Source organism: Neurospora hispaniola (genome assembly GCF_033458365.1).
Source record: "Neurospora hispaniola strain FGSC 10403 chromosome Unknown B0T23scaffold_6, whole genome shotgun sequence".
NCBI lineage: Eukaryota > Fungi > Ascomycota > Sordariomycetes > Sordariales > Sordariaceae > Neurospora > Neurospora hispaniola.
In genome coordinates, this window is record NW_026944411.1 from 329,549 (window position 1) to 343,519 (window position 13,971).

Consider the following 13,971-nt stretch of genomic DNA (forward strand, 5'->3'; position numbering starts at 1 on the left):
CGAAACAGGTAACCGAATGCTGCCCAAGTGAGGCTGTGCTAACCAGACTTACATGTTCCTGTCCAAAGGCTTTCCCTCGGCCTTTTATTCGCCTGGCTGGCGATCCCGCTGTTGGAAAAGAATGTCATCTTCGGACAACGAAAACGCCAGAAAAGGAGGCAAGAAGGACAGCATAGCCTGGACGGTTTTGCACAAGGCGGGCGGATTTAAATACAAAGTTAAGACATTGGCACGCAAAGCGGATCAAGGGATGAGAAAAACCAACAATAACTCACAGCTCATTCGATCAACTTACCTATCTCCACGTGCCACGCCCCGTTTATTGGTGTATTACTCGACACACAGGGGCCTCGAGGGAGAGCGAGGACAAACATCGAACCACATCTTTTCACCCTCTTTCAGTTTTTTCACCACCAAGATTTCACAAACGAACAAGCGTAGAAGAACACGAATAGCGTCACCTTCCAGATAGACGCTTCCAAATTCCAAGAGAAGACACGGAAAGGAAAAGGAAACAAGACAAAACAAATGGCACCAATCGCGCTCTCCCCAAGGATGAGTCTCCCCACCTCTCATGACAACCCCAACCTCCACCCCATCACCAAACGAGAAAAGTTCTCAAAAGCCAACATAATAACCCTAGCCGTCCTTCTCACCTTTCTCCTCTCCATTTCCCTCTTCTTCGCCGTCTTTGTACCACGCTGGACACGCAAGAAGAAGCTTAAAGAGCACCAGCAGACGGTACTGGAAATGTTGCAAGCTGAGGAGCGTGCTACTGGGCGCAGGGCACGAGGCTCTAGTAATGTTGGGGCGGCTGCTGGAAGAGGTTTTGGGGCTGGCCAGAGACAGGGCCAGGGCCACGGACAGGGACAAGGAGTATCAGAAGGGGGAATAGGAGGAGGAGGGGGTGAAGCGATTCCCATGGACGACGTGGCGGTACCGGATGGGAATGGCGGTTGGGTTGAGCCGCCACCGCCGTATGTGGTTGATCCCAAGCCTGCTTATCACCCATAATCATGGGCCGGATGTGTGGAAGGTATAGTCACTGCGGTGCTTGGTTAGCGGGTTAAGACCAAGGATGAAGCGTTTACTATGGCTTGCCGGATTGTTCGTGGGGATGGCTTGGGCTTCTAATGCGATGACTGACACGGGAAATGCCCTGAGGAAGAAGTTAACGATCAGCCTCATGTAATATACCCTGTTCTGCATTGTCATGCTGTATCAATGTTCCAATCCAACACGCATCATTTCGGGATTGCATTCATCCAAGGCTTAAACCACATCCTGCTGCAATGTCGACTGCGAGTGACCGCTTTGGGACCTAGTAGCACAATGTATCAGCCATGAGGCAGCATCCTCGCTTCTAGGTATGTTCAAGTAGTTGCAGTGTGGTTGAAAACAAGGTTAGTTTATCTGAAATGGTAGAAAAATAGGAATGGAGAGCTCAAGGATTCATCTTGACTGCCTGATAACAATAACTAGATACAATTCGTTGTGACGAGCTCTAGGGACGATGTGAGGTCATGATGTGGATGCGCATTAACACATACACAGTATCCTCCTCCCACCAACAATCAAACAGTCCCCAGCGTAGCACACAAGCAAGCCAGGGGGTCTGATTTGCATTTCCTTGTCAGAACGACTTTTAAATTGCTTTGTAATTTGACTTGTCTATATTCCACATTGAGTTAATTTGCCTTGAGATGACTTGCCTTGTGTGCCACACTGGTCACTCCCGTTAGCACGAGTCTTTCGTCTGCCGGTTGCACGCTTCTGCAAATGCGGAACTGTCAACTGTGGAATGATCAAGGCAACGGGCTCGCATGCGGACCGATGCATGAGAAGAAGCAGTAGAGGGAACACAAACAAACAATAAACCACCGTTCATGAACCAACATTATGTCTTTTTGTGCTTGTTTACCTCCTTGAACTAAGCCATACCCTTATGGTACTTACTCCTCGCCATCGCCTTCCCAAAGATGCATGGGGAACACACCGGTCCCGAAAAATTGCTATTCCTCCATGATAACAATAGACTAATTGCTCCTGCTTGCTTGTTTGCAAAGCATCCCAACGCCAACCGGAAAAAAAATGCAGAGCTTCGGCGAATTGCCATGCTCTGCGTTGCTAGCAAAAGTAACCTGAATCCGCTTCCAGTACGCAGATCTCCCCTGCCCATATCCTTTGACCCCATCCGAAGCAAGTACGCCTGTTGAGAAGAAGAAAAAGAAAAATCAACAAAAAAAGAAGAAAAAAAAAACATGACCTGAAACAAAACGCCCAAACAGCTTCCAACATGAAAAAGCAAACTCCCAAGATAATGCCATGCCACGGTGGGGCAAACAGGCCGCTCAGAAACCTCGAGGGCTTAGCGCCATATGCAGGTGTTGTGCATTGTGTCTCCTTTTCCCGCATTCCTTGGACCCCCGGTGCAGGTCATCGAAGCCGTCATTGCGATTGGTCCTTTTGGATTCCATCAATTGTATGAAGAACCTGGTTCAGGGCATCTGCCATAACCATGTCGGCAGGACGGCTCACGTCAATGCGGATCACGTCCGTCTCGGCAGGCGTTGGTAGCTCGAGAGCCTCAAACTGGCTGTGGACCATGTTGGCACCCATATAATGGTTTTGGCGAGCAAGGACTCTTTGAAGGAGGATCTCCTCGGACGCATCGAGGTAGATAAAGTGAAGGTGAAGATTCGGGGTGAAGTAGGGGGCCACTCTGATGACATCACGGTACTTGCGCTTCAGCGCAGAGCACGTCAAAACTACGCCGCTATTGCCCTGATCAAGAGCTCGAATTGATGCCTCGCGCAGAGCTGTGAGCCAATCCCAGCGGTCCGCATCGGTAAGGGGGATACCGGCGCTCATCTTTTCGATATTGGCTGGTGGGTGAAACTTTTGACTTTGTTAGTTGAGATAACACCACAGAGGGAAGGGCATCATCACGTACCTCGTCACCCTCAATATAAGGCCAATGTAGAGATTCCGCTAGGTATCTTGCCACGGTACTCTTGCCGCATCCAGCAGGTCCGGTGACTAGCCAGATATGCTGCTCCTCGGGAGTGTGTCGTCCTGTTCCCGACACCGCATCATTGGATGACACTCCATTGGCAGACCCGTTGTTTCCGACTGACTTAAATGGGGGTCGCGCTGACATGCCGGCGGTCGGTCCAGCGTTCTGCCCGTTGACAGGAATAGGGGTATTGTACGAAAGCATTTTTGGTTATATGTGTTGTCGGGAAGTGGTGACCGAGCGCAACTGATGTGTTATTTGTAATGGTTGAATGGGATAGAATGAGGCGTCGAGTTGGGTATAGAAATGCCAGTCAGTGATGGTGTATCGGCACAATGTCGATGCTTCAGGGTTGCAAGCCAACGTCTTTGGAGTTACAGCTTGAAGAGGAATAATGCCATGCTATGCGTTAGATATGACAACTGCAAAAAGCAAAGATCGGGAGACTTCAAGAGACAAAGAGCATCAGCCGGAATGGGGGAGGGACAGATGCCGGTGCGTGTGCTTATATACATCTGAGTGCAGCGAGACACAAGAGTGTAAATCCTACATACCCTGTAGCCATCACGCTCCAAGGTATTCCACCCCGGCTCTATAAAACTGGCCAGGTGACAAGCTGGGCTGGGGTACACTGTATGTACACGATCTGACGCAAATCCTCAACTTCCGCTGGGTGACTAGGGAGGGCCCTCTGGCCTACACTAGGACTGCAAGCGGACAAAGGACTCATCCCACACCCCCCCAAAAAAAAACCCAACTCGCGGCAGCAGCAAGTGGAGTCCAACAAGGTACACGGTCAGGGAAAGACGGTACAAGCGAGTACTTGGAGTACATGTTCCTGTTGTTGCTTGCTTCATCTAACTCGAGGGCCGCTTGGCAGGTTGAAAAGGCTCACTAAGAGAATCATCCTATTGGTTCTCTAGCTGACACTATTAGTGACTGCGCGAACTTGCTACCAAGCCATGGCGGCGACACTCCCCAAGAGTATGGAAGGGTGTGAGTCTAGGGTACTTGCCTTGTAGCTGGAGGTCTCCAGCGACATGTAAGTGTACACTACAGTACCTCGCGTGCTCATCTGGAATTTTGGGCGCAGGCTCTGTTGGAAAAAGCGTGGGGATAAAATTGGTGGATGTGTTGTGGGGTAGAATGCAAGATGGCCGACTTCTAGAAGCAACACAACATTTTTTTCGCTGCTTCTATTCTGGCCTATAGCAATTTTGCAGGCTGGGATACCGATGCCGGCGTCAAACATTCTTGCACTTAAACGTTTGATCTTGACGCTTTCCACACTTGATGCTTCGGATCATCTTGACGGTGCAAAACCCTTGTACGGGGCATTACAAATTTCTCTGTTGTCATCTCTGTTGTCATCTCTCAGTGTGTAAAGATAGGTAGCTCTGGGGAAAGACGTGGTGGTTGCCTCTGTTCGTGAGGTGCCGACTGCGTGCCAACACTTCCCGAACTCTCGGGGCTTACAGTCAGTTCCAACTCTCTACTGTGTACACTATGGACATAGACATCGTGGGATTTTGGGAACGAAACCCGGGGCTTCGGCTGGCGGCTCCAGGGCAGCCAACCACTGGAGGACAGGCACGTTGGCCAACCGGGCATCAAGCTACCTGCCAAGCGTCAATCAGCGGGGTGATCCATGAAACAAGCCCCAAACACGCGGAATTTTGTCGAACTCGGCAATCCATGCTCCCTCCCGAGCGGGAATCGGAACCAAACAAAATACATGCCCTGGACGGGCCGGCATGGCGGAGCCTGGAGCTTGAGGACATGGTGGTCTCACGGTTTGATGCCCTATGTTTGCAGTGTGCCCGGAAAGGGGTTTTGGTGTTGTTGGTGTCCAGACTCCAGAATGCTCACGGCGGGACAGGGTCGGACGTGCCGGAGTGCTGTCGGTGACGGGGCCCAGTGGTTTAGGAAGCTGATGGAGTGGATGGAACATGGCGAGAGGATGGGGATGATCATCATCTGTCGTCGAAACGTTAGAGACCCGCAACGTCACAGGTGCTGTTCGATCCCGCGGCCATGCCGTGCTATTTTCTCTAATAATCTTTTTTTTCAATGTTTTGTAATGTTTCAATGATGAGGATTGATTGATGGTGCGTCGCATGAACCTCATCTGGAAGAGATTGCAGCCTTGTAACACGGGCAATAACCACCATGAAAGGGTGGGCCAGCGGCAAGAAAGAGAGCAAAAAATCTTATGCAACGAATTCAAAGTGCAAAAGCACGATCGGACCAGCTGACCAAGGGAAAGGGGGGGGGGTGGGGGATGGAAGGAGGTACCTTCTTACGCTACTATGGTTTGGAGCGAAGGTAAAAAAAAAACTCCCCTGCATCAAGTACTTTTCTGCACAGACAATATGCATATTGTACTTACCCCACCTCATCAAACTTGCCCATCATATGTACATACCAACACGAAGTACTGCGTACATACCCGCGCTGATGGATACGCCGCTGGCGTGGATGTCCAGCGATGCGTGCAGGACAGCTGGGGTACGCTTTGGAAAATCCCTCCACGTTGTTACCGTAGCGTGGGGGGCAGCATTTGCGAGCAGGGCGAGATTCGGTCGACGAAAGTTGGGGGTTCACGCATAAGCGAGAGCCGATGACATTGGCCAGTGGACTCTGTTTCACGGCCATTTGGAAATGGTGACACAGGGCAAAACGAATTTACCTGGCCTCAAGAAAAAAGGGGAAAAACACCATGATGGTGTGCGTCAATGTTAAGAAGTTGAACGTCGTTGTCCACTTGAATGCACTTAATGTTGACCTTCGTGTGGTTTTCCAAAGACAACATGTGTGGGAATGACCTATGTATTGAAGGCGGGGACCTTGGTGGTGATCATACATTCGCATAATACCTCATCATGGACTTTTTATGGTGGTTTTCCCTTTGGGGGTTCTGATCTTACATAGTAGGTGGCTTGTTGTGGCTCATGTTTAAGGTCGGGGAACATGCCCAGAAATTCCGTCCCTTGCGCAAACATGGGATACGGGTAGGAACTGAAATGTATCAAACGAACCCGGCAGCTCCGGTTACATCATGGCTCGGCGGCGGACCAATCGTTCTCTTCGTTCAGAGCTTCCTTTTTCTCTGTTTGCTGAGTTGCCTCTCCGACTTCACCGAACAAATGCCAGCACGAGAAAAAAGGAAAATCGAACCATCAAGGTCCATTCGGAATCACACTTCACCATCCATTAAACAACAATGCGCAATGACCATGACAAGCGGTCAGCGGCTGGCAAAGTGCAGCAGGAGAAACGGCTTCAACGATCCGTATCCCAGATACTATGAATATCCCTTGATGCTATTTCTCTTCGCCCTCGTGACGTGACAACGATTTACCGCATCCCTGTCCACACTGCTTAATTTTGATGACGGCCCCAAAACAAGGCTGTGGAACTCGTCTGCTTTTCTCTCACTTTGGACTCCGCCTCCAGCTTCACCAAAGACCGGAAGGCACTCGGGGCCCGGTGCGCTTCCGTCTTTGTGTATCTTACCCCTGAGGGTCATTTCAAAAAAGTCTAACAACGTACCGCAATGGTCTTGATCTGTCACCAAAAGGGAACAGAAAAAGTACCCGATATGCCCCTCAAATTTTAGCGCTGCTAACTTTGCTAGAGCGGATTTCCTTCAAACTCTACTCGGGATCATGATCCACTTGGGTTTCAGTGTACATGCAGTGTAGCCAAGAGTCGCGCCCGACTCCGAGCAGCTTCCCAAGATCCAGGCTGCTGCTAGTGAACAGCTAGTGAAAAGCAGGATGCCCGGAAGCCCATGTTAGTCTCCCCGACAGGAGCAAACAACGGCCACGAGTGCTGGAGATGGCATCAAGCCAACAAGTCAGTATCTACACCGCGGCTATCTCTTTTGTTGACAAGAATTTGGCCCCGCCTTGTTCAAGGTTTCGAATCTGGGCATACCAGATGCCCTCCGCATCGTATTGGTCGATGACTACTTTTGTGCCGCGGAGCTGGAAACCCGAAAGCGATCTCTCTCCCGGTCAATGTATGTAGTAGCGTTGGCCAGACTGGGGTGCCGTGTTCGCTAGGTAGCAACTACGCTCATAGGCTTCCGGTTTCGTGTCCCGATACTGATCAGTGTTTGAAGCATGCTGGCGATTTTGGAATCTCACTGTTGCGAGCCTCAAAAAACCGCCGACAGTACCACGCTGCACAAGTAGCACAAACACATGCCAAGATGAACGCAATGTTTTCCCAAGCAGTCATGCGGGGGCCGAAGGATTGGCTGAAAATGCCTTGGATTTTCACTCTCCACTCATGGTAGCATTTTGACCCTAAGAGTTAGTGCCCGAGATCTGGACATGTCTGAAGATGATGCGGTTGCTCAATGGTCACGCGGCTTTGGTCTGGAGCCGCTCGCTACACTGCGCCGTAGTGCAGGAGTGTGCAACGATAGAGGAGCACGTGGGGTTGTCAGTGTTACTATCCAAGCAGTAGATTCACCTCCCTTGTTAGATTCACTCAACACAGGCTCAACTATGGCGTCGTTCGCGATATCGGATACCTAGCCATGGACGTACAGTGTACCCGCTATAGAGACTCAGCACTGATGCCTTGCTCACCACATTTTCTCAAGAGGCACAGTTGTATCCCAATGCTTGAAGACAGCAAATCCAGCAGCATCAGATAGCAAGTTCTGAAATTTGCCGCGTAGCGAGCTTCGCGTAATTTGCCCTTTTCGATATCTCCTGCTTACCAGCCGGCTATATCACGATCTCCCAACCGTGGACGTCACGGCGACTTGCGAACACTGGAAAAGACAGCTCACGTTTCTCAAACCGTACGAGGATGGTCGCGCTAAGGTTTTGGAGTTTTCAGCAGTCCAGCCGCGAGCTTAAAAGTTGAGCCCGGGGCCAGGCGCCGGGTGGGAACTGTTGTTTCTGCTGGTTCTTTCACCAGCATGAGACATGGGACTGGATGGTGATACCCCCTCTGCAGAGCTGAAGACATACACCTAGCCTTCTTCAAGATCGGACACTCTCGGCGGCTGATGTGAGGCTCGACGGAAGCCTGTCCGGAAGAAATTGTTGGATTTTTTCCCCAAAAAGCACGACATTGAAGGCTTCCGCAGTTTCAGGCAAAGCCCGGCGACCCGTCCCGTTCCGGAATTCCGCTTGTAAGCTGTAAGTACATAACACTTTGTACCTGACGTGGGTATTTTGGTCTCGTCACGCCGCTGCCGAGAGGATAAGACTGCGTTCAGTTTGAAGGCACAGAAGATCCTTCCTCTCCGAGACCCTCTTCAGTGATGCAAGAACGGTGATCGACGTTGAGGCTTTCCACTTGCTTCGAAACATCTGCCCATCTGCCCCTCCAGTCCCGCAGAATTTTCCTTGGGAGTCACGGATTGTTGCCGTGTTGTACTCCCACGCTAAATTTTTGTAGTGCAGTGTACAGCCTGCGTGGGGGTCACCGTGTCTCGAGGTTCTTTGGAGTCCCGCCCTTGCTGACGCTGTGGGACTTCAGGTTGCAACTGAATCTCTATAAAATCCAATCCCAATCCAACATCAACTTGGCAAGAGGATGGGTCGTTGGCTCGTTGCCTCCGTCTAGTTCGGAGCGCCGCGGACGGTCGCGGAGTGATCCGGCACGTTATGTTCCAGATTGTGTCAGTTGTCAGCATATGCCCTGTGGCTGGTGAAGAAGTGGAAGTACGCAAGCACAGAAGAGGCTGGAACCTGATGTTCTCACTCGCTGCTTCAGCTCTCTTTACCCCGCTCTAACAGAAAGTCAGTTGGCTACTTGCACAAATCGCACAGTGTGGGGAAGCGGCGGCCAGCCAGTTGGAAAGTCGGCTGGTAACGGTTCAGGCAAGTGCGCAGGGATGTTTATCGGGCGCTCTATCGAACGATAACGAAGAGAGGCTTGTTTGTAGACGGAAGGTGCATAACACTGTTGGAGAAGCCGTGACTTGCATTGGCTCAACTGGAGAGATTGGGTTCGTCTCGTCTTATTTGCTTGGTTCGTTGCTTAGCTGGCCTGAAGTCAGATGCGCTTCTCTCAACCCCTCAGATCTCAAAGCTTGAGATTATCGTCGATTTTGGCCCAGCCAGCCCGACGTGCATCTGCCTTTCCCAGGAATAGACTCACCACCACCGCTACAGGCTACGGTAACTCTATTCCTCAGCTGTGCCTGAATCGCAACTTCAGTCTCAGTGTCAGTCTCCGCAGTTCCCTCACTATGGACGCTCAAGAACTCTCGCAGTACCTGGCGGATGCCCCGCCTTCGGTCGTTAGGCTCGAGGTCGAGAAGCATTTTGACGCCCTGACGGACAAGCAGAAGCGCTATGCTCACTTTATCAGCAAGTAAGTGCAGGTAACTCCAATTGCACAATACATGCAGCTTTGATGTGGACTCCTGGGAGTTGGTGTATTTACAAACCCCCTTTTTTACCCTCTCGGATCCCTATACCCTCCACATCATCACCATCGTTACCCGCCGTGTCTCGCTAACACAAGTCTACCTGAACTTAGGGCTTCCTTTGCTGGTAACCGTATCGTGCTGCGCCAGGTCTCCCCCGAGTCTGAGTCCATCTATGATTTCATCATTGCTCTGCACAAGGCCTCTGGAGGCGACTGGAAGGCTCTGGCTGAGAAGGCCGGCGTTGATGAGGCCGGCTTGAACGCCTTCCTCCAGTATGCTGCACAATTCCTCGGCAACAGCGGAAACTATAAGAGCTTTGGTGACTCCAAGTTTATCCCCCGCTGCGATGAAAATGTCTTTGCTTCCCTGGCTTCCACTTCTCCCGAGGCCGAGAAGCATTACAAGGCCACCAACGGTGCTATCTTCTCGACTGACAAGCCCGGCCTTCTGCACCTTGGCTTTACGGATCAAGGTCACCTGACCACTTACTACCCCGACTCTCCCGATATCACCAAGGATGAGATTGATGCTGTTGCTAAGTGGATGCAGAAGGCCGGCTTGCTTCCTGAAAACACCAGGTTGCGCAAGACCAAGGACGGGGTCTTTGAGCTTCTGATTGCTTCTGCTGTTACTTCCATCCCCAGCGAGGGTGGTGACATTGGCAAGGATACCGAGTACAAGATCACCGATGGCCTTCTTGAGGGTAAGACCATCAAGTTGGTTTATGGCGACTATGCGGCCGAGATGAAGGCTATTACCGAGTACACCAAGAAGGCGGCCGAAAACGCGGAGAACGAGACTCAACAAAAGATGCATACCGCTTATGCCAAGTCCTTCGAGGAGGGCTCTCTTGAAGCCTTCAAGGACTCCCAGAGATACTGGATCCGCGATCAAGGTCCCATGGTTGAGTGCAACATCGGCTTCATTGAGACCTACCGCGACCCGGCTGGTGTTCGTGGTGAGTGGGAGGGCTTCGCAGCAGTTGTCAACCAGGAAAGGACACGTGCTTTCGGAGAGCTGGTTAGGTCTGCACCTAGTCTGATCCCTCTGTTGCCGTGGTCCAAGGAGTTCGAGAAGGACAAGTTCCTCTCTCCTGATTTTACCTCTCTTGAGGTTTTGACCTTCTGCGGTATGTAACACAACGCGAAACAGGGCGTGATGATGAACTGAAGCACTAAACAATCGGAACAGGGTCTGGTATCCCTGCTGGTATCAACATGTATGTGTACACGGGAGATTTAAAGCCTCAGAGTGGTACTAACACGCTTGTAGCCCCAACTACGACGATATCAGGCAACAGGAAGGCTTCAAGAACGTCAGTTTGGGTAAGTTCTGGGATTTATCTTAATCAGGAGAATCGCGTTGTCTGACCAAATTCTAGGTAACGTCTTGAGCGCCAAGGCTCCTGATGAGAAGATTCCCTTCATTGCCGATAGTGATCTCGAGGTTTACAAGAAGTATCGTGATGCTGCCTTTGAGGTCCAGGTCGGACTTCATGAGCTTACTGGTATGGCAGTATCTGTCCCTTCACCGCTGAGGGTTTGACGACTGACAGAGAGTTAGGTCACGGCTGTGGAAAGCTTCTGCAGGAGACCTCTCCTGGGGAGTACAACTTCGACCACACTAACCCACCCATTAGCCCCGTGACCGGCAAGCCCGTGACGACCTGGTACAAGCCCGGTCAGACATGGGGTTCCGTGTTCGGTGGCCTTGCTGGCGCTTACGAGGAATGCCGTGCTGAGCTTGTTGCGATGCACTTGAGCTGCGAATTCCAGGCTCTCAAGATTTTCGGCTTCGGTGACGGAACTGTTGACATGGATGGCGAGGCTGGTGATGTTCTATATGCATCCTACCTTAGCATGGCACGGGCTGGTCTCACTTCGGTCGAGTTCTGGGATCCCAAGAGCCAGAAGTGGGGACAGCCTCATTGCCAGGCTCGCTTTGCCATTCTCAAGTCTTTTCTTCAGGCAGAGGATGACTTCTGCAAGCTTGAGTATGAGAAGGAGGATCTATCCGACTTGAAGATCAAGCTTGACCGCTCCAAGATTTTGACCAGCGGTAGAAAGGGTAAGTGAGCTCCCGTTGGTGGTGCGATAAAGGACGTGATCGGCTAACTATTAGCGCAGCTGTTGGAGATTTCCTCCAGAAGATCCACATCTACAAGTCAACCGCTGATGTCGAGAATGGTGCCAAGTTCTTCACCGATATGTCCGGTGTCGGCTTGGAATACTGGGGAACCAAGGTCCGCGATGTTGTCCTGAAGAACAAGCAGCCCAGAAAGGTGTTCGTCCAGGCCAACACTTATCTGGACGAGGCTACTGGCAAGGTTAGTCTCAAGCACTATGATGCCACGCCCGAGGGTATCATCCAGAGCTGGGCGGATAGGGAATAGCTGTATGGATTTGTGGATAAGGTCAAGGCTCTATTGTGATTGAGCAATGCAATTGGAGCCATTCCCGAGACATCCATAAAAAAATTACAGCTATCAGCCTTGTACGTCGATTGAAACACCATTCGCAAACACATCAAGTCGTGTTCCTTGACACGGCTCACTTGACAAGCCTCGACATACAGCTGAAAGAATTTGAAATGCCACCCTTCACGCTACCAAACCCCCCTTCTTTTCCCGCTCCTTCGCAACCCATTCCAGAAACAGTGTCACATCCTTGGCTATCTGTCCCGGTACCGCCATGGTCTGTACCCATCCAGGAAGCGAGCCTCGAGCGTCCGATGCCGTGGCCATGAGCCATTCAATCTGTGCCTGGCTGTGGTTCTCTGTTGTTGGTAACTTCCTGATTCGCTCGACACTGACATATGACCCCTTTATGGAATCTTTTCGAAACGGATCCTCTTCCTTGTTGCTGCTTTTCCCCTTGATGGGACTTGCCGCAGTAGTATTAAAGTTCTCAATGTCTGACACCGGAATGCTGATGACCAGAATCTCGTCACAGTCTGCAGCAGCACCTCCAGCTTCCCGAGGGAGCAGCGAGCAGGTAACCTGCAACACTGTAAACACCCGGTCCTTGAGTAATGGCTTAATCCCAATCTTGTGCCTCGCCTCCACCACTTTCATTGTAGGATTTCCGTACCTATCCCCGTGCTCATCATCAAGCAGTAGGCCAGCAACATCGTAGTCCCGCAACACTCTCGTACCCACAATGCTCGGGGTAAACGCCTCCTCGCACTCGACGTGCTTGTCCTTGAAGCAAGTGACAAACTCGCCCCAGCTAGCTGACCCGTCTCCGGGAACATTTGAGTCACGGTGCACGCTGCGCCGACAGGCCCATGTCTCGGGATTATCCGTATTGCTGGTGGCAAGGCCGGCCGAGCGCTCGATGGCGCGCAGCTCGGGTGCCGAAAGGGTGCGTTCGTAGAGAGACACTACTGTGTTGCCATTGTCGTCTACCTTTGATGACTTTGTTTTCAAAGGTTTCCACTCGCTTCGCGCGATGCCAGATTCGGTAGTAGGTTGATGAGGTCTGTTGGAAGGTTTAGGCGCCACGGAATCGATGAAGGGGACTGACTCCCTCAAGAGGGCCGTCAGGAAAGGAATCAACTCGTGCGGTGAAGTGCCTGGGGGTGGGAGATGAGCGGTTGTTATGCCACGAAGGCGAAGGAAAGGGGCGCCTAATTCTGCGGCGGTCACCATGACCAGGTCGGAGCCGGCTAAAGTAGACCGTCCATCGAAACTGGGACTGATCAAGTTGGTGTGTGAATCCGGCTCTCGTGAGTTTCTGGCGTCCATTTCTTCGGATGGAACCAATACCTTGGACCGGTAGGCGGGGCCGCCGGTGAAGAAGGGGTAGGGCATGCCTGCGATCGACATTGTTGCTATCGATGGAGGTTCTTTATGAAATTTGTGAAGGTGGGTTGGGTGTGATGGGTATAAATTGGTATCACTTACAAGTTTCCCTTCCGGACGGAATGAGGGGTGGATCGCGACTTTTATATGCTTTGTTATTCCCCTAATCTTGGCACGGTTGCCCGTTTGGGTACTGCCATTCCGCGGTACCGGAACGGGAAGCGAGAAGGTTCGGGGCCGTGCCGCAGCGCCGTGGTGGCGGCCCAAGTCCGGGAATAAATCGGCACTCTTGCGCTCTTCAACACAATCCTCTGCCCAGCCCGGGACACGTGCCGGACTTGAACCCACAATAATGTCGAAGGCGTCTACCTGCGTGGCTGTTGCTTGATCACGAACCGCTGATCATTAGCTGTTTCGAGCAGTTACTGTTTCCAAGCCACGCTTGCTGTGACAATGTTCCTTCCTTCCAGGTTTAGTTGCAGCAAGCAGTGCCGATACTTAGGCAGCAGGATAAGTTCGAGTTCACGGTGTGAACCGCTTCGCTTGACTCGTCGACATGTATGGATATCGCATTGTGCGTACGTAAGAATGACGAGTGTCCAAAGAGTATCTGAGTCTCAAGAGGTTATAGAGAGCCGACCTAACCGATCAAAAAGGTTGATTGATTTCAATGATAACAATGAATTGGCACATGCGAATGCTCAAGCTACCACATTGAGAATAGTCTCGATGCTTGGTTCTTGATGATCA

At 51.4% G+C, this 13,971-nt stretch overlaps 5 protein-coding genes across 5 annotated transcripts; 3 read left to right on the forward strand and 2 right to left on the reverse strand.

Annotated features, from left to right (window-relative positions):
- The first annotated feature begins 53 nt into the window (after nt 1-53).
- Nucleotides 54-1,503, forward strand: B0T23DRAFT_383810 (uncharacterized protein). Its single transcript, XM_062837431.1, has one exon. It carries the CDS (start codon nt 529-531, stop codon nt 1,012-1,014), a length of 486 nt encoding a protein of 161 aa, XP_062690457.1. The 5' UTR covers nt 54-528; the 3' UTR covers nt 1,015-1,503.
- Nucleotides 1,504-2,355: 852 nt separating this feature from the next.
- B0T23DRAFT_183813 (P-loop containing nucleoside triphosphate hydrolase protein) lies at nt 2,356-3,381 on the reverse strand. Its single transcript, XM_062833108.1, has 2 exons — nt 2,954-3,381; nt 2,356-2,898 (listed from the first exon to the last, which is right to left on the reverse strand). Exons 1-2 carry the CDS (start codon nt 3,218-3,220, stop codon nt 2,449-2,451), a joined length of 717 nt encoding a protein of 238 aa, XP_062690458.1. The 5' UTR covers nt 3,221-3,381; the 3' UTR covers nt 2,356-2,448.
- Nucleotides 3,382-3,410: 29 nt separating this feature from the next.
- Nucleotides 3,411-4,280, forward strand: B0T23DRAFT_406059 (uncharacterized protein; the record flags this gene model as incomplete). Its single annotated transcript, XM_062839077.1, has 4 exons — nt 3,411-3,555; nt 3,593-3,649; nt 4,039-4,058; nt 4,185-4,280. The coding sequence occupies 4 exons, from the start codon at nt 3,411-3,413 to the stop codon at nt 4,278-4,280; spliced, it is 318 nt and encodes a 105-aa protein (XP_062690459.1).
- Nucleotides 4,281-9,236: 4,956 nt separating this feature from the next.
- On the forward strand, nt 9,237-11,811 carry B0T23DRAFT_406060 (putative dipeptidylpeptidase; the record flags this gene model as incomplete). Its single annotated transcript, XM_062839078.1, has 7 exons — nt 9,237-9,361; nt 9,530-10,548; nt 10,611-10,638; nt 10,692-10,744; nt 10,801-10,926; nt 10,983-11,486; nt 11,546-11,811. 7 exons carry the CDS (start codon nt 9,237-9,239, stop codon nt 11,809-11,811), a joined length of 2,121 nt encoding a protein of 706 aa, XP_062690460.1.
- Nucleotides 11,812-12,018: 207 nt separating this feature from the next.
- B0T23DRAFT_406061 (uncharacterized protein) lies at nt 12,019-13,245 on the reverse strand (the record flags this gene model as incomplete). Its single annotated transcript, XM_062839079.1, has 1 exon — nt 12,019-13,245. The coding sequence occupies one exon, from the start codon at nt 13,243-13,245 to the stop codon at nt 12,019-12,021; it is 1,227 nt and encodes a 408-aa protein (XP_062690461.1).
- Between the last annotated feature and the right edge of the window lie 726 nt (nt 13,246-13,971).

Bases quoted from the DNA above. Each gene is read 5' to 3' on its own strand.
- B0T23DRAFT_383810 (XM_062837431.1), top strand. From the start codon at position 529: ATGGCACCAATCGCGCTCTCCCCAAGGATGAGTCTCCCCACCTCTCAT.
- B0T23DRAFT_183813 (XM_062833108.1), bottom strand. From the start codon at position 3,220: ATGCTTTCGTACAATACCCCTATTCCTGTCAACGGGCAGAACGCTGGA. The intron at 2,899-2,953 runs GTACGTGATGAT...CAAAGTCAAAAG, and splicing joins CTTATATTGAGGGTGACGAG to TTTCACCCACCAGCCAATAT.